This window comes from Oenanthe melanoleuca, chromosome 4 (genome assembly GCF_029582105.1).
Source record: "Oenanthe melanoleuca isolate GR-GAL-2019-014 chromosome 4, OMel1.0, whole genome shotgun sequence".
Taxonomy (NCBI): domain Eukaryota; kingdom Metazoa; phylum Chordata; class Aves; order Passeriformes; family Muscicapidae; genus Oenanthe; species Oenanthe melanoleuca.
This window is the reverse complement of record NC_079337.1, coordinates 904,305-930,571: the sequence shown is the minus strand read 5'-3', so window position 1 is coordinate 930,571 and position 26,267 is coordinate 904,305. Positions and strand designations below refer to the sequence as shown.

General features: G+C 44.9%; 1 protein-coding gene across 2 annotated transcripts in view; it reads right to left on the bottom strand.

The window, feature by feature from the left end:
* The window catches only part of ADAMTS3 (ADAM metallopeptidase with thrombospondin type 1 motif 3), a 61,235-nt gene that overhangs the window by 17,454 nt on the left and 17,514 nt on the right, over positions 1–26,267 (bottom strand). For both annotated transcript variants that reach the window (XM_056490517.1, XM_056490516.1), the window contains one exon: positions 17,156–17,312. In XM_056490517.1, the coding sequence (XP_056346492.1) occupies positions 17,156–17,312 (157 nt within the window). The remainder of the gene's footprint in view (positions 1–17,155; positions 17,313–26,267) is intronic.

Genomic DNA, 26,267 nt, shown 5'->3' with positions numbered 1-26,267 from the left:
TTACACAAAAGAGAACATTGGGTTTAACATTTCCCTCAGGGCAGATGGAAGCAATCACTTGAGCATTAACAAAGACCGAACCAGAAAACTCAGAACAGCCCACAGGTCAGAATCACTGCAGTTAGAAAAGACCCTTCTGACCATCGAGCCCATCCATGACCTGGATGTTGTCCACCCCATGAGGATGGAAGTGCCACTGCACCTGTGAGTCTTGGGATGTGGCAGGTAACATCCCAAGGGGTGTCACCTCTCGTAAAGGTGTTAGCAGAGGACAGACACTAAAGCATCTCCTCATGGAAATAAAAATGCCAGCAAGCAGGTTCAGACACAGCTGCACTTTCACAAGTTTCACCACACTAAGGAATGAAGGAAAGAGAGAGAAAAAGAGTTTGTGACTTCACAAACAGACCTCCTGAGATGATTAAGCTCGGAGAATTACCTCTGTTTATGTTCTCTTCCAGTGGGACCTTTGGAGTGACAGTGACTGGCAGAATGACAAACAGACAGGGATTAAAGGAAGGTCTGAATCCCAGGACTGCAGGATTAGTCACGAAATGCATCAAATCCATGGGCCACAAACACAGATGCCATTTTACTTTGTTCTTGCACTTAAAAGAGCAAAGGAAGCATTCTGCAGTGCTGACTGCTTCCATGAAATATGTGCTTCTCTGGTACCTGAGCAGCTCCAGCTGCAGAGTGATTCTGGGAAGGATGGAAGATTTCCTGCACTATATCCCTTGTGCTGACATCACATGGAAGGCTCTTCCCTTCCATGCACCATCAGTGAGAACAGCTCTCAGCCCTCATTTACACCAGGGCTCCATGCCAGCAGCACACTCAGGGAGCCACGTAGAAATGCATAACCCTCTATGTATTTGAATTATGTTTAGAGCCAACTCAGGATAAACTTTTCCAATAGAAAAGGCTGGAATTTTACCCTGTAATTTTCTTGTCATCACTTCCCTCCCTGGCATGAGGCTTTCTAGGGCTGCAGGTTATCCTTACCTGGCAGCAAACACAGAGAACAAAGCCAGCACTTAAGGAAACTAATTAAGTAGGACCGAATTTAGGTCAACTATTAACTGTTCTTTTTCCATCCCATGACCAGAAACAAACAGCAAAGAGGAATGCCAGCCTGTTCCAGAGTTCTCAGTGCTGGACAGTCTGCAACAGCTCTGCACTCACCTGATTCATGGTGAAATGTGCTTTTAGATCTGTGGAAATTTAGGATGGTGCTGTGAGGCTCTAACACAGAATCCAAAGAAGGGGAGGAAGGCTCAGGGCCAAACCGAGCTTGTTTGGAATAAAGATAGTGCCCTCTGATAATGAAAAGCTAAACAATGAAATGAGGGAGGGTGGGCAGTGGCCAGGCAGAGGAGAAGCCAGAGAAGCTGCTCTCTGCACAGCCCAGGGACGTGCCAGCCCCTGCCTGGCCACCACTAACACCAGATCCCAGCTCTGCACTGGCTTACACAGCCTCACCCTGCCTCATCTGCTCTGCACCTTATTCTCAGCTGGGCTTTAGCCCCAACAGCCAACTTAGCCAACAGCTAGTCATCCTGCAACTACAAACCATGTCTCCTGCAATTCCTGCTTTCCTAGTAGCAAGAAATCCTCCCATTCCCCACTTCTTTAGTTATTTGGCTCTCTCTCTATATATATAGCAAGAATTCCATCATAATTTTATTTTGGAAGTACAGGTGATTTGGTGGTTAATTTTGTTTGTGGAATTTTTTTTAAGAACAGGTTAAAAATATATATTTATTACATGTCATTATTCAAAAAACTTAATTATGGGTAGGGCTGGAGTCTGGCTTTGACCCTGAATTTTGAAGTACTAAATGTATTAAAAACAGTCTCTTGACAATTCCAGGTCTTTTACCAAGACATTAATACAAGCTGTCATTCTTCCTTCAGTTTACACATGTAGCTCAGAGACTTTAATAGTAATAAACTGAATTTTTCTACTTTAATCCCAGGAGAACATTCTGTTGGGTAAAGGCCAGAAGTTTTTGGACAAGTGGGGAAGACTTGAGCATTTGGGTCTGGCATTTTAGGAGACCCGAGTGGCACCTTCTGCTGGGGCTTACGTACAAACAGAGGACATATAGAAGCCTGTGGGTCACACACTGGACACAATAAACCAAGCAAAGCCATCTCTTTGTCACTTTACACCACACCAAGTTCTTCAACTCAGTATCAATGATGCCCTTTAAACACAGCTGCAATAAAAGGTGAAAAATAAAAAGGAAAATAGTCCCATTTCGCAAAATCATCATCTGTATCAATGTCCAAACTTATGGAAAAAGCACCGACAGAGGTTCTGAAATTTGGTTTGCAGATGAGAAATAGTAACTCAGCCACAATGTGCAGCCTGGCCCACTGCTGAGGTGCACACCTGGTACTGGGATGCTGGAACCAAACCCACTTTGGGTATGGGAGGGCTTGGTTTTACAGCTCAGAGTGGCCAGGCTTTGCTCCCAAAGTTTCCAGCTCTTAAGAGCGTCGAATCCATGACTCTTCAAGTCAGACACTCATCCAGGAATATGAGAGAGCTCTGCACTAACAACCTTAAAAGAACTCATGCCTTCATGTATCACTACATCAACCCAAAACTCATTTTTACCTCGCAAAGGAGTATTCTTAAAGCATCCTTGGATTCCTAACTGGAATGATGTACTGTAAAAGGACAGAGCAATCCAGAAAGGGGGGTACCCACTATATTCTGAAAGCACAGGTTGCAGTCATAACTGATCTGCTAATTCAGAACTTACTGGAAGAAGAAATGCTGGATGGCCTGAGCTGTCTGCATTTTTGGGCAGCTTCCCTGAGATCCCAACAGGCTTCACAGGAATTCCAGGCTCTGAACTGTTTAAGCAGGTATTTTCAGCACCAGAACACTACTGTGAGCTTCCAACGCTCGAGGAAGTTGCTTTGGCAGAGATGCAGTCCCCCCAGTGCTCATTAAGTAAGCCATTATTGCAAGGCCTTAAAATTCTCTCACTCCTTGCTCCTTGGCACCTGACCCAGCTTCTGCCAGCTGGCTGAAAGCACAGCAAGAGCCAAGCTTCCTATTCCACAGACCATGGAATGGCCTGGGCTGGAAGGGAACTTGAAGCCCATCTCCCTCCACCTCCTGGCCATGGGCAGCAACACCTTCCACCAGCCCAGGCTGCTCCAAGCCCCATCCAGCCTGGCCTTGGACACTTCCAGGGATGGGGCAGCCACAGCTCCCAGGGAAAACACAGAAGATGAATTTTCAGCAGCAAACGGGAGCAGTTTCCACAGTGAGGGCACTGACTACTCCTTGGGCTGCTCATTTCTTTGGGATAAAAGGGGAGCTGTGTTTACACAAGGCTGCTTGTTTTCAAAAGCTGTGTAAGGAGTGTGTTCCTAAACATGCAGGACCTTTCACTGCCACAGGAACCGTGCAAGGGGACACAGCCTGGCTGGTGATCCTCTGCAGGCCCTTTTCATCAGCAAGCAGCCCACTACCCACTGTCAGCAGCAATTACCCTCTGATCACCCCTTTATCTGCCCTAAGCCTCTGGAAGTCAGCAAAGCCTGCTACACTGTCCAGACAAGCAGCAGGCCATCAGGACAGAGCCTGGCTCCCTTAGAAGGGGATTATTCCCAGCAGGGAGCTGTGCCTTGCTCACACAGCACACAGACACCCCATCCTCCCCAGCCCTTGGAAATGAGGGATGGAGCTTGACAGCTGCTGAGGAAGGACTTGTACAAGCCACCAATGTGCAAGTTAACACTTCACCTAAATATCCTCAATGTGTGCTCTGGACCAGCCACACAAATGATGTAAAATCCCCATGTGGGAAGCCTGCCACTCCACGCAAAGGGGAAAACTCTCCCACCATCATCTATGCAAGGGGAAATCTCAAGAAGCAATCTTTGCCCATTTCCATGACAGATTTGCTTTCTCCTGCCTGTGGAGAAGCCAAAGAGTTGTCTGAAGGGTATTTCTGGACAGCCAGAACTGCTGTCCAGCTGGAGAGCAGAGCCTCGAGCAGCTAAGGCAGCTAAGCTTTTCCATTAGAGCAATGACCAACGTGAAAATACACCGTTAAAGTCCAAGGGAAGAATGCCAGTGGTGACAAGATGGGGCACAGCAACCTGCTACTACAAAAATGCTGAAGGACACTGGGGTGGCAACAACAGAAAAAGCAAAAAGGTACTTTAAATGTTTCTTCCTGTAAATGAAAGAGACACAAACAGGCTTCTCACTGACTTGCTCCAAGTTCTCCTGAACCTCTGAGAGACAATGCAGACCACTACCAGCACAAAATAAGGACCAGTTAACATTGGGATCCGGGTCCTGCCTGCTGCCTTGGCAGCCCTCCCCTGTCTGTGAGATGGAGCTCTGGAATCTGGATAATCCATTTAGAGGTCACTGGCTGGAATCAACATGTGACATGTTACAATGAAACGCAGAATCGCAGAATTGTTAAGGTTGGAAAGGACCTTAAAGAATCTCAAGTCCAGCCACCTGACACCTGAAGTCTAAAAGGCCAAATGACAAGTGGAGGAGGGAAGAGATGAAGCTCTGTCCAGATGCCAAAGCCATAAGTTTTGCACATAAACAAATCAAAGGAGATTTCTGAATTTATTGAAGCTTCAGCCACTTCTTTCCATCTCTCACAAAAGGCTCACAGAAGACATAGAACAGGAAGAACAGCTGGGCCTGGCTCCCTTCTAAACTGAATGAACTTCTTTACAGGTATAGAAGGCAAAATTATCCTTCAACAGCCTCAGTATGATTCCCTCCCACAGCCACCGGCAGAGGTGGAAACCAGGGATGTGAACACCATGGGCAGACTCAGCTGTCCCAGGGCTTCTGCAGAGACCGATGTTTAAAGGAGACAGCAGAATGGCATTCACAGTAATCACTCACATAAAAGGAACAACTTGAAAAAAATGTGGGAAAGCATTTATGCAGCCCATATTCCAAAGGGAACTTCAAACGCCCTGCCAGTGACAGTGAGTCACAAAGTGTGCGAGTGTGTGACAAAGGGCCACTTCCTCCACTGGCTTCCTCCCCTCACTCGGTAATGTAGCTGAAAGCAGAATTGTCCTTAATTACTCAGTTGGCACTAAGTGGATTCCAACCTTCTGAGAGGACCCAGTGCCACAGCTGGGTTTTGGAGCCCAGCCTTCGGAAGAGCCCGTGCACCTGCACTGACACTGGCCACGGCCAAGGCAGGGCTCCTCCAGCCAGCAGCAGAGCCATGTCTGTGTACATGAGGGGTCCCTGCTCACCCAAAGCATCCCAGGATTCCACAATCCCCTGATACACACACCCTATATTTGGATGCATACATTGGATGACTGTAATTTAGGTATTAAGGTACGTAAACCTGAAGTTTTGCAGAGTTTAGTTTGCCCATCAACATTATCTCAAGCTGAAATCCTTAATTTTTTAACCTGTACACAAGAACTAATTGAATTAATGATTGTGGAGTAATTTTTTTTTGGAGGAATAAAAAAAAATAGATGAAGTGAATGATTATAAATGTATTCCAGCTAGCTGTGCTGGGACGAGAAATTCTGATTCTTTGTTGAAAAATAGTATTCAGTGTCACACAGGCAGATTTTGTGAACGCACATAAAGTCAGTCCAAGCCTCTGCTGTCTCCCAGTCAAGCATTTTCTGGAAGGGAGCACTTTAAAACTGGAAGGGCAGTCAGGGAGAGAACAGTCCTGAAGGAAAAGCTAGGTCTCAATTCTCACAATTCCTTAGGGAGCAGAACCTCATCTACCCACAGCTCCATCTATAATTACATGGACTGTGATACACTTACAAAAACCACACAGCCTGACATTAGGCATACTGACATCACACTATTTTTAGTGAAAGAACCCAGCAAACAGGCAGCCTAGGAGGGCTGATTTTCACTGTCACACCACAGAACTGGTTTGCAAACATCAGAGTCCCATACACACTTTCCTGTGGCCATCCAGGGGGAAGAAGAGTTTTCTGCAAGGCCCAAACACCAGCCCTCAGGAACAGACACAGAATTTTTTCCTTATGGACCCACCCCTCTTTATATCTTCCTTTTTTCATATAGACTCTTAGACAAGGCAGCACTTTTTTTCCTTTCCACCTCACCAAATTCCTAGGAGCGTGCCAGGCTCGCCTGCACCTCGCACAGATGTGTTATGAATCTAACTCGCACTCTTTCCACACAGGATATTTTCATCATTCCCCTCTCCTTTTCCCCATCTCGATCCCATCCAAAAGAGCACACAGTCAGAATCATAAATTCTCCTGCTCTGACCTGAAAGACCATTCTTTCAAGGACTATTTCTCTTGAAAAAGCTGTGACTAAGGAGAAGGAGTTTTTGGGCAAGGTTCATCCCTGCAGTCTGCCATGGGAGGTGAGGTCTGCTGGAAGCATCTTCCAGGGAGTTAGTACCTCTTTCTATCCAGAACCCACCTTCTCCCTCCTGACACTCAAGAACACTCAGATAAAACATAAATTTCCAACTCCTACAGACAAGTAAATTCGAATAAATTGGAGCATTATTGCTAGAACCTCATCATGTGTGAGCATCCAAAATGCCATTTATTTGTGGAATGACACTTCACCAAGAGTTTCATGCCCCTTCAGTAGCACTCTGTCAATGAAGCTGCTCCTCAAATCCAAGGAATTTTCCTGCAAGAGGAGAGCTGCCAACTTTCCCTCTTTGGCGAGCAGGGTCCCATTCTTGCACCTCTCTCCATTTCCTGCACAGTGTTGCTTTAATGAGCCCTCCAGTCTGGTGGAAAGCTAACAGAGACAGCGAGAAAATGCATAATAATAAAAAGGAGAAGAACCTGAGAGGGGAGAAGATTTAGGAAGAATTTTTCCACTGAATATACAATAGTTCTGACTAGAAATATGACAAAAAGGAGACAGCTCTCCTCTACAGAAGGAAGGAAAACAGCCCAAGTCTTCAGTTTAGACACATAAAAGGACCTCTTAAGCCTAACAATAAATTTAGAATTACAAAGAAGAAATGCTTAGTCAAATCTTGTGTGGCAGAAAATGCAGCAAGAGAGACAGTCCTGTGCACCAAAAGCAACCAGGAGTACGATTTTCAATCCTGCCACCCAAAAATGCAGCGTTCATTTGGATCCAACCCCCAACTGACACAAAGGGGAGCTTATCCCAGCTCTGGATCCCAGTTTGATAGTGTGCGGGCTGTGGCTGAACTCCCAAAGGAGGATGGCAGTGGCAATGATGTGAGAGTGGCAGTCCAAGGCGAGAGAATGGCAGCAGAAGAGTCGAAGTGGCACAACAGCAAATAATACCAATTTTAAAAAGTGTATCCAAGCATTAGTCACGGATAATAAGCCTCTCTTTCTCGCCACATGGAATTTCAGCCATTTCTCAAAATTCCACTGGCATAAATATAAAGGAAAAGCTCCAACTATAAACTGTCACTGAATGCTGTTGAACTCGGGCTCCTGCTTTTTTTTCCATGAGTGCACTGTAAGTCAGCATTCCAAGAGCAACAAATGTGTCCAAGCCCAAGCTATTTCCCAACAGTCCATGGACCATGAGAGTGTCCAAGATAACAGCAAAAATATGCACAAGGCCATTCTACCCAGATACCACATCCACAGAGGAAGGGGTGTCCCACAACAAATAGCCTCAACAACCCAGCTGAGCACAAAGATCACTACACTGCTGACCTGAAAATCCTGAAAAACAAATAACATCCAAGTCATTAGCGAGACAGAGCATCTGCTTGGGATTTGGGAAGTGTGATTTGGATAGAAGCTCTGCCACTGTGGAACAGCCACTTCCCAACTGTGGGCATTAGCTCACCCACTTCTAGTTGGGGTAATAACCTGCAGTGTCTTTGAATGTCCCACTCAAGCTGTAAACATTATCATCATCCCAAATAAGCCTTCATAGAGGATGCTGAAAGCAGCTGATTATGTCCCAAGTGCTAAAAGGTTTCACAGATGCTCTTGATTGTCAGTTCTGCCCTTCCACAGAAAAGCACCTGAGGGAACTCACTGTCCAGCAGCACAGCTTTCCAGTTTCTCCCTGGCTTTCCAGCTTCTGCCTCAGCTTCCCTGGCAGTGCAGACACAATCCTATCTTTTACCTGTGCCAGTGCCTCCCCAGTCTCATCAGAAACTTGTAGAGGGACTGCAAAATATGGAGTTATGTGGAGATGCTGGCAGCTGGAACACCTGCACACTGTGCCATCACCTGTGAGGTTCAGAAAAAGGATGCTACATTCAACGCAGGGAGTTCTCTCCCATTAACAAAATTTAAAGTCGAATTTCTTAAGGCTTTAAGAAGGGAGACAGGGCAGCTGGAGGCAGAGGACTCTGGCTTTCCATGGAGCCTTACATCTGACGAACAGCTGTGAGTCAACCTGCATGGCAAAGGCTCAAGAACACAAGTGCTCAGCTTTAAATCCTACAGATACAGACATGGAGTGACCTGCAGGAGACACTGCTGGCTTTTCTCCATCGCCTCCTCCCTCAAATGCCACAGGTTTCTCCTTTACATGGGAACAAACATCCTAAATAAGCGCTATTAGAGGGCCTGATCAAGGAACAGGCATTTGAGCTTTAGTGCCTATCGAGTTTCTCTCACTATCAGACATTCTAAGCGAGCCTGGAGATGCAAAGAGAACACATCTGCTCACTGCAGTGCTGCTGAGCCGTTCCTAATAACGATGCAGATGTTTCCAAATGGAAGTGGATGGGATGCACAGATGGCTTTCATTGTCCCATTTTTCCAAGCAGCCTGACAAACCTCAGATGTAAAAAAATAAATATGAATGATGATTCTGTCTCGCCAGCAAAAGAAAAAAAAAAGAGCATGTTTGACAAAGAGCAAACGAAGCAGATCTGAGGAGGTCAGAACTTCATCAGCCTTCCTCCAATTAAACCAAGTGTCTAATCAACCCCCACAACATGGCACAGTGAGCCCTCAAAGAACAGATACTTTTAATTGATTTATCTCCCCTTGTGTTCCCTATTAAAGAGCACTGTTAACTAAAGGGAGAGTGATTTTTACTTCTAGTAGTAAATGTTCTCAGCATCAGGAACTTGGAAGCTTTGAAGTGCTGGAAGTAATGAAACTATATTGTTTCTTATTCTTGGCAGAGAAAACTCTGATTAAGAAAAGGAGCTTGAAATAAATCAAGAATCAACCCCGTAAAAGCAAAGTGAAAAATACCATTAAAATACCAAAGAGAAGGTTCAAATGCATCTGTTTGCAAATTCACTTGTGATCAGGAATAAAAAGAATATGGAGTTGGCTATGGAAGAACCTGAACAGAACCCAGAGGATATGGCAGTGCATTTTCAAGTATTGTTCAGGATAAACTATTTAAAACAGTTCCTAAAATTAATTACATGGTTTCTGGATACTCGCTGCCAGTTGGTCAGAATCAAACATTCAAAAAGTAAATTAATCAGGTAATAAATTATTTTGTGAACTGGATTTTTACTGCTACTATAGATCTATGGAATACAGGCCTTTGCTGAAAATCAACAAAATCCATGTTGCTACTAGTTACATCATGTGTGATGGTATCAATTAGAGTTTCTCCATAAGCCACAGAGTATAATGAGTTACCCTTTCACTCTGAGATACTTCTCAGGAGCTTTCAAAACCAGTTTTGCCACAGATCAGATGAAAGCAAGATATATGCCTGGAACTGCTGTCAGTCTAGAAGCACCAGCTGGATTGGTCATGGTCAACAATATGATTTTTAAGTAAAGTTTGGGATATTTGCTCTATGTTGTGAGGAAACATGGAAGGTCAGAATGCAGTTTCACCCATGGCTCTTACTTTAATACTTCTAACAGATTTATTGTCAAGGAGAGAGAAGCACAACCACTATTCCTCTTGGAAATTATGACTTTGTGTTCTGGAGCTAGTAGTGAGGAGAATTAGAAAGGCAGAGCAGAGCTCTCCATTAAGAAAGCACAGAGTTCCTTGGATGGCCTTGCATCACCTGTTACTGTTTCCATAAGAGACTAAAAAGGCTCAGTTTACACTGTGTTTAACCCTGTTGCAGTTGAAAATTTATTGTCTGAAAGATTTTAGATATTACTAGGATTTTGGACAAGATGATCAGTGTATTTGGAAGTTTTTATTCTAATTTGCAATAACCAGGTGATGTTGATTGATTATTTGATGTCTGTAGGATTACAGAACACAATTATTTGGCAAACAAATTGTTATTCAAACTCTGTGATGCAGATTTTGCATTTATGGCTACAGGACTGTGATTTCATATAAAAAGATAGAACTCGCTAGTCAAGTGTGCATTTTCAACACACTCACAACCCATCACTCCCTGTCCTCCATGGAGGATGCCAGTGTCTGAATGCAGCTCTCTCCAGATACTGAGGTCCCTCTTAGGCATCCTATGCAGAAGTAAGGGAGAAGAAGGAAAATCCTGTCATTTCTGACCACATGATGGACAGAGCCTTCTGCCAGGAACAATGGGAAGCACAGACCTATTCCCTCCAGGCATGTCACTAACTGCTGGGAGGCAGCAGCCTGCTTGCTTCCTGGGGGGAGAGGTAAAATGTCCAAGCAGACACAAAGGCAGAGTTCCTTTGGATAGATCCTCAAACTTTTCCAGGGAATGTTTAGAAATGGGCCCTGCCAATAATGCTGCAAGGGAAGACACACCAACAAAACGCTTCCCTTGGCTACTCCTGAAGCACAAGCCAGCTAAGCTCTTCATCCCTCCCTGGGTTCCCTTCCCAAACCACACGGTATGTGATGGAATCCAACACGGATTTCCCACAGGTCAGCCTCTCCCTGCCACCACACACGAGAAGGCAGCTTCACTGAGACATCAGTTCCCTCCTTTCCAACTCCACCTGCTCACTCAGACTTGTGTGACTTTTAATAATCCTAATTATCATGTGGCTGATCCTGTCCCTCCAAAGAATGATTAGGCACGGTATTCTGGAAAAAAAATACCCTGTTTTCTTAGCAAACAACAGCTGGGTCATGCTGTTACTCTGCAGTGTTTTACTACTGCATTTTGGAAAGATTTATGCACTTGTGTAACCCAGCAGTGGATCTGAAGAAACTCAGTCCCCTGGGAGCATCGTGAGGTATGAGGCTGATGTTCTCACGTTAGGAATTTCCATCTACGTTCCTGTCAGCTCCAGCTGCCCAGTTCTGTGTCATCCCACAGATCAGATAAGTGTTTTGTAGGGATAAAGGGAAGGGTGTAGTGAGCTCTGGCACACCTTGGTGTAATACATGGGGAACAGCAAGAATTACTCCACAGTAACCCCTATGGACCCCACCAAAAGCAGGAGCATGGCATCCTAAGCTCTCCTTCAAAACACACCAGATGCGTTTTGCTCCTCTGTCATAAACCACGGATGCCAACATCTCATCCAGGTATTTTCAAAGATATAGATGAATTAAATTTCCCTCAGTTTAGATTCTTAAGCTATTTCTAGAATCTTCCTATAAATTTATTGAGCATGAATCCCATTAAAAACCAGGTGTCTCACAGAGGGGAAAAACACTAAAACTGCAGAAAACTGAGGAGGAGAAAGTCCAGCAAGAATCATATGGTATGGAAATTACTCTTTTCTGTTATGACACAAACTGCTATATTTTAGTTCATTTTCCCATCAAAAGCCTGCTGTAGAACACAGACTGATGAAACAAGGCTCTTTGCTCCCAGTCAGTCTCTCAGTGCTCTCATTTCAGTCCTAAATTTGTAGGATGCGAAACACATGAACAAGCCTCAGCCCCCGCGAGCTGTGGGAGGATTCATTTCCTCTGGTTCCTGACCTCTAATTCACAGAAACTCCCCCTGCTAAGGCAGCTCTTCTCCTTCTCATTCCCTTATTCTCACAGAGTGCCATCCTGGTACGTGTGCCCAGGCCCATGAAAAGCACTTTTATCCTGCACAACTTTCTGATCAACCTCAGCAGCAGAAACGAGCCACTTCACATCCAAGCAGGAGCTCAGTCCTACATGGACCACCCAAGGGTGATCCTCACCTTGGCATGTCTCTCCCAGATAACTCTGGGAATGTCATCTACAAACCAACCAGGCTCCTGCACATAGGACCAGATGCTTACACAATATTGAAACACCTCTCCTGTCCGTTAGCACCACTGTTTGTTCAAAGTTTTCTTCTTCCTATGCAATTTGGGGGCACAGGGAGTTTTTATTGGAAAACAGTGTGAGCCTTGGAATGGCCACAAGCTGAATGTACTGACCTGTCTCCATTTTTTCAATTTTCCCTTCATACAGATTTTTCTGTGTGTTTTACTACTCTGGCTCTGGGTGCCTGCAGTTGGAATGAAGCCTTTATTCTTGGTTTTATTTAAAAATCATTTTCCTTTGTTATTGCCAAGAATAGAAGATGACTTAAGCAGATGGATGTTCCTGCTCTCATCATCAGGCACAACCTCCCCAACACAGACAGAGCACATCAGTCACTTCACAGAACCTTCTGATTCACTCCTGCTCAAGGTTTTCTTCACTATAAAGTCTGTGTTTCCCTTTGCCTCCTATGCATCTATCACCAACATTCCTTTTCTTTTATACCACACTGTGCTCTTCTAGTTGTATTTGATTACCCTTTTCTTAAGCAAATTTTTACTTGAAAAAAAAAAAAAAAAGCCAAATCCCACTAACTATATTCAGTGAAGAACTTCAGAGAATCCACTTAAGTTTCAATTTAAGAGAAGAAGGTTAAATTAAAAGCAAAAGCTCCAGAAGCACTGGACAAAGAGCAGGCTGTCCTTAGACAATGCAGGTTATTGCCATCAGTACGAGTTATTGGTGGCCCTTTCTGCACAAGAGAGCAGGAGGGAGACTTCTGACCACATACCAGGAAGAAATTCTTCTCTGTGAGGGTTGTGAGGCCCTGGCAGAGGTTGCCCAAAGAAGCTGCCCCATCTCTGGAAGTGTCCAAGACCAGGTTGGATGGGCCTTGAAGCAATGTAGGGTAGTGGAAGGTGTCCCTGCCCATGGCAGGGGGTGGAGCAAGATGATCCTTAAGGTGCCTTCCAACCCAGACCACGCTGGGATCCTGTGATTATACAGCAATGTCCACACTGAACAGAGGATGTTACACAATGGGCTGTAACGAATTCACAGAAATCATTTCCATCTTCCCCATTGTTCTGATGCACCAACTTGTGTGGTGGGCTGTGCAGCATCAAAAATATCCTCCACAGGTCATGAGAAACTCTGCTGAGAACGAGTTCAGACACCCTCCGGCATGACAAGGTCCCTGAGAACCACTGATGTGTCTGGGGAAGTGCAGAGGGAGGTCTCCCAAGCAGGCAATAGTCTTCCCATTCTTCTACCTTCTATTCCAGGGCTTCATTCCCAGGCAACCAGGAGCAATTCCCAAATCATTTCTTCCTCCTACATGTTTCCCACCTGGGACAAAGACACTCGACACCAGTGCCATGGCAACCCCATCAGACACACAAGCACTTTGGTTCTTTGGGGAAAATGAAAATCCTGAAAGGAAGCTGGGAGATAAAGGCTCCTACTCCTTGTTTCCCACTGTTAGGAAGTAATTACAAAAATACTTTCATCTCAAGTGCTTGCTGGGTGAATAGGTTGTCATTTAAAAATACTATGGTGTGAAGAGGAGGATGGAACAGGAGAACTCTTGAGTACGTTACTGCTCTGTGAAACTGCTAAGCTCAGGGTTGGCTGTCATCATTCTACCATGCAAAAGTGCACAGAAAAAATGACAAAGGAACAAACAGGAGGAAAAATAAATTGAATCCTCAGTTATCAGCTTGAGCAGCATATGATCCAAACCCTGCCTCATCATCCCACTGATGTCAGTTTGAGTGTTCCCACTGACTCCATCAGATTTGGATCAGGCTTTTATGTTTCTGAAACGTAGCTTGGGTTTTATTTTACCACACTCCTGAGCCAAATTCAGCAGAACTTGCACAGAAGGCCTCCTAGGTGCAAATTTGATTACAAATTCTACAGGTTCTTTGCCTGTTTCTGTTGCTCTTGAGCTCTTTCAAGGAATAAGGTTAATGATTACACATTTCAGTGATGGTTCTCAGCTAATTAACATGGAGCAGCTTCTTTTCATCCCACCCAGAAAGAGTAGTATTATTGTTATACTTCCAAAACCTCCCAAACTCAGTCCTGACAGCATTTCCTTCCATTCCTGAGTAAAATCTATTTTGGTGAGAAAATCTGAAGGATCTATTTAAATAATGTTTTAACATGACAGCCTCATACATTTTTTCAGCTCTGTCTGCACAGCTCATTCGCTCTCTGTCCCTCAGACACTTCACCCCCAACATGGAGACTTAGCCTTTGTTTCTTTCTGCCCTTAAGGGTAGTATTTGATTTAAGAGCCATTACTTGGGAGTAACACAAGATGAACACTGACTACCTGCAGTACTCAACCCAAATGAGAAGCACAGATGTTCAGTGTCTTTAGGATCAAGACTTAACTGACTGGGGAAGTCGAGCTTACAAATGTCATCCCAGGGCAATCTGACATGGAAAAGCTGTCAGGAGACTGTCATGTGTATTTACACCCATGGAGACCTCTAGACACTGTCCTGCACTGATGTGATTCCCAGAGCAGACCTAACCAGATGCTCATCCCAGATGTTTAAAAACAAATGTCTAGTGTCACATCCTACCACATTTAAGTAGTTTTTCAATAGCTGGGATTTCCCTTGGGAGGCCTTGCTTTCCTCCCCACAGAAGAGGAAGAGTTTCCTGTGTCCAGAGGAACCACCCTGAGCTCAGCACTTCAAACCAGCAAACACCCTGCCAATGGACATCACAAGAATCAAGTAGGATTTTGGGTTAATAAAATGATTTTAAAGTTTGGTGGTCAAGACCTACTGCTTCCCTGCACTGCCTCATCTAGCAGAAGAAAGACACATTCCAAGGAATACAGGAAAACAAGATCCTTTGAATCAGCAGATTACCCATGACATACAAGTAGTCATTCCTGCCAAGAGCCTGTCAAAATATTGAATATTACCCACACTTCTCTGATATCACTGAGTGAGTGCATTTTCCAAGCATGAAAGATATAAAACTATCTACAATCAAAACAAACCCCAAATATTCGGGTCCATTTGTATGCAAGAGATCCTTCTCACAGGAAAATGACTGACAAGACAGAGGTGTAAAAAGGCAATAATTAATGAAGGAATCCTTCAAAGCCTAAACTGGGTGTGCACAGACACAGAGAACAATTTCTCACAGGAATGGGGCAGCATTTCCAATCAGATTTCTTGAGTGTCTCAGGTAAGGCTTCTAAAGAAACCAGTCTCTACACAAAGGAGATTATGAAAACAATACATGCAAATTGCCACTGTCATTCCCTAGAGAGGCTATCCAGAGCCGTGGATACCACAGACAGGAATAAGCACAGGGTGCTGCTTCAGGGTGGGAAGGCTGAACCCACACTACCCAGCAGCCTAGGGCATCCCAGTATCTTCCCCAGAGCCCCTGATTTCTGGTTTCCACCTGGGACAGCTCAGTGAAGCTGCATCAGAGACAGCCATAAAGCAAACAGGGGAAAAGCAGTGGGCAGGTGTGCTGACTTCCATGAGAACCAATCAATGCTGACAGCACTGTGATCACTGCTAAAACCTTGCTCTCAGCATGGCAGCTTTTCCATTACAACAACTCCTACGCTCGTTCTGCCCAATTGCTTGAGCCATGTCCAACCAATCCCCAAGCACTGTCAAATCCTGCAGGAATACCAGATGTCCTGTCAGACTGCAAGCTCCAGCCACATAGCTAGAGCTGGAAGCCTTCCTCTTAGAAAACCGACATTTTTTAGAAAACATGACACGGTGTGTTCTGTGTCACTGCCCAGAAAGGCTGTCACACTGTTTCCAGTTTTGTTACAACTTCATTGACAACAACAATTCTACATACTTTTTTATCTTAAGGACTGTTTTGTTGAGTCATTCATCATCTGTTACTGAAAATTTGGATTCTTGGGTGTGCTGGCTGGACTCCCAAAGTGTGAGCAGACCATACTCTGCATCTCTGCCTCGAGTCCAAGCACGGTGCGGGGGAGCAAGGACAGAGCAGAAAGAGGAACATTTCCATGGCATCATACATGCAGCTCATACATAGACAACTCAACCACTGCAAACATTTCCTCAGGCTCCACAGGCCTGGGCACCTTGCTTTAACCTTGATCATGGAATCTACAGCTGGAAAAGCCCTCCAAGATCAAGTTCAGCTATTTCCCTCAGCACTGCCAAGGCTACCACTAACCCATGTCCCCAAGTGCCACATCTACATAACTTTTAAACTCCTCCAGGGATGGTGACTCCCCCACAGCCCTGAGCAGCCTGTGTTGGAGCGTGACAAGCCTTTCCACGAAGAAATTTTTCCTAATATCCACTCCAAACCTGCCCTGCTGCATCCTGAGGCCATGTCCTCTTGACCTGTCACTTTTTACTTGGGAGAAGAGACTGAATCCCACCTGGCTACAACCTCCATTCAGGGAGTTTTGATCTTCTTTCAGAGAAAGGAGATCAGGTCTCCCTGAACTTCCTCTTCTCCAGGCTAAACCCCTCCAGATGCATGAGATAAATTGGAATAGCCTTGTTGGGGTACTGAAAGCCAAGCACCCCTAGTTCTGTGCATTCTAAGTACTTCTTTTATTTCCCAAACTCTTTCCAGTTTCAACAACACGTGAACATAACATAAACACAGGAACATGAGAAGCTGAAAGATGCTGAAATGAAGTCAGAGCAGAGAGGGGTGCAGAGCTGCTCTGGCATCCTGAGCCCAGAGCCTCAAAGCCTCAACCTTCAATATGCAATGCCTTGGCTCATGAGGATTTGCATAATATTAAAAAGACTTACAAGCAAATGGATTAAACTACGTGACGATAATCATTCTCAGACACGGTAATTATTCTCACATGGACCAACCACACTATCTTCAAGGCAGAGGGGAATTCCAACCAACACAACTGCCTTCAGACTGCTTTCATTGTAACCAGCAGAAGGAGGAAAACAATCAACAGGCACAATTTCACTGTTGCTCAGAAAGAAACAGGACCCCAAATTTAAACAGGAGTTGCACAGCTTCTTCCAAAAGCCTCTGTGGGCTGGAGTCAGCTGGAACAGATCTGCAAGCAGCTCTGCCAGGGGTACTGTACCTTGGGTGTGCACGTCGGGGAGCAGGGCGCTGGGACGCTGCGCCACCGCCGACCGCCTGTACACCATGTGCATCCTGCCCTTCTCCTCTTCCATCTGCTTCCCTCTCTCCAGAGGCTCGATGAAGTACTCATCCTCATCAGTTCTTATCATTCCAGCCTGGAAGGAAGGGAGAAAACACGTCCATTATGTCATTTTAGAGCCTAAGACCCAGCCTGAGGCTCAAAAAACAAATACCAAGAGGGATGAAGCATAAAGCGCTTGGAATACTACTGTGATCCATACATTTATTCCCCCCTCTGAAAAGAGCTTGAAGTTTTCCAAACGAATGGCAGAAGCAGTTTCACACTTTCAAGTGAATCCTCCCTGAAAACTGTAGTGCCAACCCAGTGCTTCCTTCCCCCCTCCAGAGATGTCCAGGGAGGTGCTCGGAGCACGTATTTTTCAAGGCTCCCTGGAGAAAAGGCTGTGGTGGATTTTCAAGAAAAAAGTATGCAGTGGAAATTTTTTTTTTTCCACAAAAGCACATTGATGGAGCAATCCAGGAAAGCAGTCTCCAATCTTGGAATGCCATTAATTTTACTACTTTTTTCTTTTAAATTAATGACATTCAAGATTTCCATCCACTGGAGGAGGCAGGTCAGAATCTGTGCTACTGTGGAGTTCTCCAGAGCTGTCCTCGGGATTCTGTGAAGAAGGGAAGACAACAGGACCACCAAAATCCAAAAGCAGCCTTTGGGGCACAGTAGCTGGAACAAACGAGCCTGTTCCAGCACCATCTCAGCCCCGAGGCTCAGGGAACTGGATCAACTCCTTTTTTATAGCCCCAGAAGGAACCTGGCCAATGTCCCATCAGCACCTCACCTGCATCTACCTTGCACCCCAGTATCTGTATCTGTCTAAATGACTCCAGAGCATTGATTCCTCTCATCCCTGCAGTTCTTCCCATCCCCCTGGATCCAGAAGAAATGGTGCAGAGTGAACAGAGGGAATTCTTTGGAGCTAGAGAATGCAAGAGCAAGTGCTGCTGGAGTTCATAATAAAAGGTAAGTGGGAGCAAGGCCAAACCCAGTGTGGCCCAGGCAGCCCACCTAGGAGGGCTTCCCAGAGAACACCAAACCTTATATCCTTTACTGGACAATCCATGGATGAAGACAAATCTGGAACATACTTCTTTTCTTTTTTTTTCCCCCAAAATGTAAAAGATGCAGACAAGCATAAGGGAATAAGAAACAATATAAAGCCTTGAGAAAATAACCTACAAGGGCAGGTTAAACTAAGGAATCACTTCCTGAGCCAAAATCAACAGTATTTAAGGGGGAACATGATTCCCTATAAATATGCATGGGGTGTTTGTAGGGAAAGAGGAAAGAGCCCTTCATTCAGGGAGCACAATGGAGAGCTGTGAAGTGTCCATTAATGGCCACATTTACCTTCAGTATTAAGCATTATGGGTGGGATTTCCAAAAGTATTTTAGGAAGTCAAAGCGGTTTGCAGTATGGGTGAGGCAGTTAATTCCCAGGTGAGCTTTGGAAAGGCCACCCTCAAAATGTCAGGAAGTTTGTTCAGCAGTCATACTGATGGTCATTACTGAGTGCTTCTAAAACTGATCACCAGAGAGTGGCAAAGGCTGGGGCTGTTAAACCCATCCTACCATACCATGGTCAACACCTCGAGGTCACAGGATGCTCTCACCTTCTGCTCCCAGTCCCCATCCCAAACTCTGCTGGAATCTGTATTGTGAACACCTTGTGTTTTTGTAAGGCACAGAACCTCTCAGAAAGGAGATAATGCTATAAGTTATGTTTTTAAACTGCCCTTAGTGCCTTTGTACTACAAAGAAATAGTTTTTCAAAGCCCGATGTGACACCCTGGGGAACCCAGGCGTTAATGAGCAGCTATTTCTCCTAAACCAGCTCTGAACAGTGAGACATCAGATCTGTAAAGCTGCTTTAAGTACATCCACAACACAATGTGGGAATGCAAGATGCACAGAGCTTCCATGCATCTCTCTACATGAGACTCCTCATTTGTATTACAGACATCCTTTATCTTTCTCAGGATCTGCACATCCCCCTGTCATGCACACTAATTTGGAAACACCATGTGCTGTGATCTTCACTTGGAGGACTTAAAATAGGTGAGATAGAAGCTGTAAAAGTTGAAACTGAACATCACGTTCAAGGCTCCACATCCATCACCAAACAGAGCAGACTGTCAATAAGTGGAAGCAGATCAATAAGCAGGTTGGAGCTTGCTCAGCAGCAGGAGGCTATATGCAGTGGTTATCCTTAGTATTTTTCACAGGGACTCGACTCCCCTTGTTTCCCACACAGAATCATGGAATCATGGACTGATTGGGGTTTGCAGGGCCTTTGAAGACCAACTTGTTCTATCCCCTGCCATGGGCAGGGACACCTCCCACCATCCCAGGTTGCTCCAAGGCCTGTCCAACCTGGACAAACGCTTCCACCAGGCATGGGGCAGCCTGAGCTTCTCTGGGCACCCTGTGCCAGGGCCTCACAGGGAAAAATTTCTTCCCAGTACTAATCCTAACCTTTCATCCTTCAGCTTAAGGCCACTGAGACTAAATTTCCATTCTATGGAAACTAAGTGAATCACCACCCCTCACACCTTAAAAATTAAATGCAGAAATACATATCTGGAATATACATGGAAAATGAGAACTACTCCAAGTGTCAGAATCAGGATACCTGGATTAATTCTCACTTTGGGCCACACATTGATCATTCAGTTTGTAACAACACCTCTTACCAAGGCTCTTGGGGACACGTGGGAAGTTCAGGTCAGGAAGTTCCTTGTGCCATCCCACACTGTTTCACTTGGTATCATCCTTGATTTCTCCATGCACCAATGCTTGGACTGCTGCAAAGGACTCAGCAGTCAAACCCACACAAGGCTCTGCCTCCCAGAAAACACTTTCTTCTCACCATTCTATCAATGGAACTGGAAAACGTGGCCAGGGCTCTCTCCCCACTTATCCCTCCTTTTTTCCTGCTGGACAATCGCAGGTGGCTGACAGCTCTATCCTGCCCCTACCTAAATAGAAGCCCTATTGAAAAGCATCAAGAGCTCTGTGTTCCCTCAAGTTAATATCCCAGCCCCGGCCGAGCAGACACTGCCTCCTGCCAAGACAAACACCTGGGATGTGGAGCGGGGAGGGGGCAGCTTCTGGAGACAGCCCTCCAGTCTAAACTTCTTATGGAGTGGATAGAAACATGCTTTTATAACAGAGGTGCTGCCTCCTCTGAAAACACCGATTCAGCCCCAAACACTGCCACCTTTCACCCTCCCTGTTGGCTTAAGGTGGGTTCAGCTCGGTGACTGTGCAAAGCCTGCGTCACTCCTACCTGCTGCTCCACTTCCCAATCCAAAGGCAAAAAGTTCTTGGAGCTGCACCCAACACTGCTTGATTTATTGGAAGAAAAATAAAAGCAAAGAAGTATGCTTTGCCTGCAGCACATTTCCTTTTGCCAGCCTCCCCCAAAACTGAGCCACAGTGGGTGCACACTGATTCTAAGTCTCTGTAGCTCTGGGGTTCCACCTTCAGCTCCTTTGCTGGATATTACTTCCCATGCTGCATGGGTTCCATATTTTGGCAAGAATCAACTGATTCTCTGGGTTCCTTCTCAAGTGTTGAATCTGCCCACGATGCCACTCTTCAGTTTATGCCAGTGCCTCACCATCCTCAGGGTGGTGAAGAATTCCTTCCCCTCTAACCTGCCCTCTGTCAGGTGAAGGCAATCCCCCTTGTCCTGTCACTCCAGGCCCTCATCCCAAGTCACACACTCCAACAGGTCCCTCTTACAGGGAAGGGAAAAGGCATCCAAAGGGACAAACTTCCCTCCTTTCACATCTTCTGCATGTTAAAGTATTTATGGCCTTGACATACTTGGCATATAAAAAAATACTACACATTAGAGGAATGCTGGATAAAAGTAATATTGCAGCACTGCACACATTTTGGAGAAACAGATGTTACTGATCCACTTGCTGGGTGCCTACAGAGGAGATTTGCAGATGGAATTCCTCCTCCTCCATGGATGGGCCTCCAGTCTCCATGGAGGTGTCTAGGCTTTGGGAAAACACCATGGTTTTGGGGTAAAACATCCCCATTTACCAGCCCTCCAGCTCCAGCACCCTTGGAGTGATTCCCAGAGGAGCAAGCAGAAATTCCACAGCTCATTTTCCCTCTTGGAAGATCCGTGTGATATAAAATCCATGTTCTAGCCCATGTTTTATCCTGGCCATGCACCTCAGAATTAAAGCAAGAGTCCCTGTATCATTTTAGGCTCCATCCTTGAAGGGTGTTTAACACAGGCAGCACAGAGGATTGGGATTTTTTTTTACTAAGTACCACAATGCCACAAGTGAGATTGCATTTATTTAGTAAGATTAAACCCATTTTTGAATCATATGAAAGATTCAAACACAACACACCACTCAAGTCTCACAGCCACATGAATTAACCCAGCACCAGTTTGTGACCAATCACTACTACCACCAGATTTTTAAATCAAAACAAAAGTCTTCTGCAGCTACCAAGAGAAGCCTTATTTGTTCAGAAGATCCAGAAACAGGATGAAAGTGTAGGAATGTTTAATATCCTCTTCCAAACCATGGGCAACACTTAGGAGGCTCTTAGAAGTAAATACTTAGAATACTTAGAAACTCCTACTAAAATACTGCAAATCATCTGCCCAGAGGAACTGAAGTCTCTCAACACACTAATTGATACCACTTTAAGGAGCAAAAGGTATTAGGGAGAGCCATCAAATTAACCAAAATCCTGACAAATTTGCACAGAAGAGAATATCAGCATTTACTGGGTCACTGCACTGGACTGGAATTAAGTTTTTTAGCCTCCTCTATAAACATCCGTAAGAAAATTCCTTTATGCTGAAATTTCCCATGCTTGGTTTTGATCCAGATGCTGGGTTTTCTTTTTCCACCTTTCAGAAAATCTAAGAAAACTCAATGTAAGCCCTTAAGAGTTACACGAAAGCACAGAGAAAAAACAAACTTTGATTTTATGTGGAAAAATACGTCTCTAATTTTTGTTCTTGGAAAACCTACTGGGATTCATTTTAACAGCAACTGCTGCATGGAGCTGGCAGGCCAAATGCTTTGTCCTTAAAGAAGGAACTGTGGGTTTACAATATCAGTTATTCCAGAGTGAAAAGTATGCATGGAACATGCTCAGAGCAGTCAAGCACCTCCCCAGGCCCAGCAAATCTCTGTAGAAATATTTACTGAGCACAAGTTTCGTCTCTGTGTCAGTTACAGCAGGTCTTTGCTAGGAACTATTTCATGGAGAAATGGTACAGGAGGCAGCAAAGGTTGCCAGTTCTGCAGTAAACGTGGTGCTCTCCCAGATCCAGAAGTCATGGGATGACACCAGTCATAGATTCCTCTAAAATGTGGAAAGGAAAACCAAGAGTGTGGACACCTGATAGCCTTCAGAGAAGGGGAAATGAGGAAATTCAAGTGCTGAATGCTCCAAAAGTATAAAGCGAATAAAACAATGCCAAAACATGAAGACCTCATGATCTGGATGTCAGCATTTCTACTGTGGCACACAAAAGAAACACTGATTTATCTGCTGCCTGCACACAACAGTCCAGAATAGTGCTGCAGCACCACCACTCTCCCAAGGTAACAGAAAACTCAGCCCAAACTATGTGTGAGCAAGAGTCATCTCCTCAGAGAGAAGTCAGAGGAGGACAGAACACTGATGCAGCTCCCTCTGAATGGAAATACTCCGTGGATCAAAAGCTGGAAAGCACCAAAGCTAGTAATATTTCCACCAAACTCACTGCTTCAAATTGGTTATACATCCTTGCACAAAGGAAAAAAAAAAAACCAAACAACTATGGTAAAATCTCTTAAAGGAAAAGGAGAAGTAGTTTCACACCTTTGGTGACGTATAAACCAAGAAAGTCAAACGACAAAGGGATTTTTATTAGGCAGGGAAGCTGATTTAGAGTTGCATGCTTGTAATTTACTGAAGTTCTCAGCCAAGTAGCAGAAGCACTCGCTGAAAACTAAGCATCTATTTAAAACAGAAGTGAAAGCAAAGATTGTTTTGATGGGAACAACAGTGCTGCACTTTATCCATCATTTCAGGAAGCTCCTGATGAAACACAGGGCCAGAGATGGAACTAGCTGACTCTTCTTTCTGTGACTCTTTCAAAGCCTGGATGGGAGCATCATGTTTAGAGTTGCAGTGTGACCCTGAGAGAAAACTAAGAGGAAAGAGCAGACAAACTCCTTTTCTCAATGACCTGGCACAGTATTTTCTCTCCAGTCCTGCTTACTGCCCCTTTGCAAACATCAGACCATGTGCCCTGCAGGCTGAATTCCAGATCCAAGTACGTACAACACTGAATAAACATGGAACATAAAAAAGCCATGGCTGAATATGGCTTCTGTACCTCCACCCTACCTACTCCACTATCAATGAGAACTTTGAGAGAGGCTACAAGGACTGAATTTTGATAATTGCCTATTTTGGTATCTGTTCACTTTATTCTCCTGGGACACACACCTTCCCACAGGTGACAGCTGGAAGCAGGACATGGATGAGGAATGTGAGCCCAATTCATGTGTGCTATCAAGAGTCCACACAAGTTATACAATCTGGGATTTATCACTAAAACTATAAAAAAGGGCTGTACTTAGTAATTTTAATAAGCTGATGCTATTTTATAAACTGTAAGCTGTGAGCCTCCAGGAATCAAAAAATTTAAGAAGCATCTGCTGTTTTGGAAACAAAGAGGGAAAAATCCACAAAGGAAATTCTTTGCCCAAGTGCCCTAAAAGCAGTATTTTGTGAAAATGCATCACCAGGACTACAAGGTGTGATTAAATAACAGATACAAAAGACATAACCAGAGCAGCACTCAAGCACCAGCCCTTTGCTCCAGACCATTTTTGACCACATACTGACCTGGAACAGCAGTTTCAGCCCCTAAATACATTGCTTAAAAGGGAGGGATTACATGTAAACCTGTGCTTTGCTGTACAGATTGATTTTTCAACATCAGAAATAAACTATAAATAAAAGTCTGAAGTTGCGGCAATCAAAGCAGAGACTTGTTATGAAAAGTCTCCCAGCAGGCTCTCTCCAGCTGCCTATTCCTAAACCCCTTCCTCGAGGATGCTCTCCTCACCTCACCCACACTAGCCTGTCAAGTTTCTTAATTCACCTTCAAATACTGTCTCCAATCTAAGACAGGAAAAAAGAGACTAATAACAACCTTAGTCTTCTGAGCACCATATTTTCCACTCATGGCTACATACCACACACACATTCTGCCCAGCCTGGGGTAGTTGTTAAGCTCACAGCCCAGGTGTTCTGGGCTACTCCAGCTGATTGCTCGAGAGGCCCCATAGGGAAGCCCTCCTTTCCTAGAAGGCACCTAAGATGACATCACAGGTCACTCAGATGCCAGCCTGAATTCATTGCATCTCTGCTCAGCTTGGAGGGTGAGCAATTCTGCAGAGTGGCCAGAACACCTAATTTTTAAGGCTCAAAGTCAGTGTCTGAAGGTAGGCAGGAGAGAGAGGAGGAGACACAAGGGCTTGGAAATGAGGCAAACCTACCATTAGATCAAATCTGGCCATGTTAGAAGAATTTATAAGAACTAACAAAAATAAATAAATGGAGCATTTGCATAAACTTTGACTATGCTCCATGAAGTAAGGGTGAAGTAAGTGAGTGATAATTTCAGGGAGAAGCAAACCAGGCATATAAAAGAATTTCTAGATTTTCTCATTTTACACTATATTGACACTTGACTTCTGTCCCCTTCTCAATCAGTGCTCCTCCCCTCTGTGTTTTACTCAGGAAGCCCCAAGTCATGAACCCATTTCTGGAGTTGCTGAACTTTGAGGAATCCTGTTTACTATGGATTACTGGGGCTGAGGAGGCTGCATTAGCCTGTGGGAAGTGCTGCACAGCGGAGAGGTGACGGGGATGGAGTCCAGCTGCAGCCCATCACGCCCAGTTGATCGTGCTGCCAAGTACAGTGAAATGCCAGTGCTAAGGGCAGGCACAGCAGGTCAGGGGAGTTCATGGCAAGGAGGGAATTACTGTGGGAAGAGCAGTAAGGCAGGGGAGCAGGAATGTCACAGTTAAATCAGCCTAAGACACCGCTGCCATCTGCGCCGAGCGGCACGCGGCCAGAGCCGCTTCCGTCTCCCCAGGGTTTGCTCTGCTTTCCCTGGGCCTTGCCCTCCCAGAAAGTCCTGGATGACCAGACATCCCCTCCAGCACAGCCCCCAGCTTGGACTGGAACAAACCTCCAGGCCCAAGGGGACAATCCCAGTCCCAATCCCAAACTCAGCAAGAGTTGCCCATGTCCCCAAATTTCTACAACCAGACGCTCTGCAGCAACCCAAGCATTTGTCTCCAAAATGCTATTCCAGTACACTGGGATAAAACACCATCAGTGTCTCCATTTAGGAACTCTGTCTTGCCAGCTTGGGGGAAATCCTGCTGAAATAGTACATTAGAACCAGCACAGGAACAAGAAATAAGCCTTAGCAGTTCAGTACTGATGAAACAATGGTAATAAAAAAGGATTTGAAGCAAATCAAAATGCCCTGAAACTCCTTGGATCCCATACGCCCCAACTCCTACAGATTTTTAAAGCTTTTCCTGAACCGAGTTTAAAGCCTGTGCAATTATCTCTAGTCTGAGATACTCCAGCCTGTATTTCCAAAAGATTTGCCAAAGGAAAGTAGCTGTGAACATGAACAGACATGTTTCTTCATGTCTCCTTATCCCTGGAAAAAGGGATGGCAATAAGCAAGTGAGGAATAATCTGTCACAAATGAGAGATCTAAGCACACTTGGGTATTTTTTTACTCTTGATGGCTGGTCTGTCTTCCAGGATTTTCCCTGGTTTGGCAGCTGAATGCTACAAGGCAGGCAGATTCCTGAGCATCTTCCACTTGCAAACAGCTGTACTTCAAACAACTTGTATGCTGCCCTGGGCTTGAAGGCCATGGAATTTCAATAAACAAAAATACTCCAAATCATTTCCAACCAACAAAAAACAAGTCACATTTTACTTGGAATCTGAAGT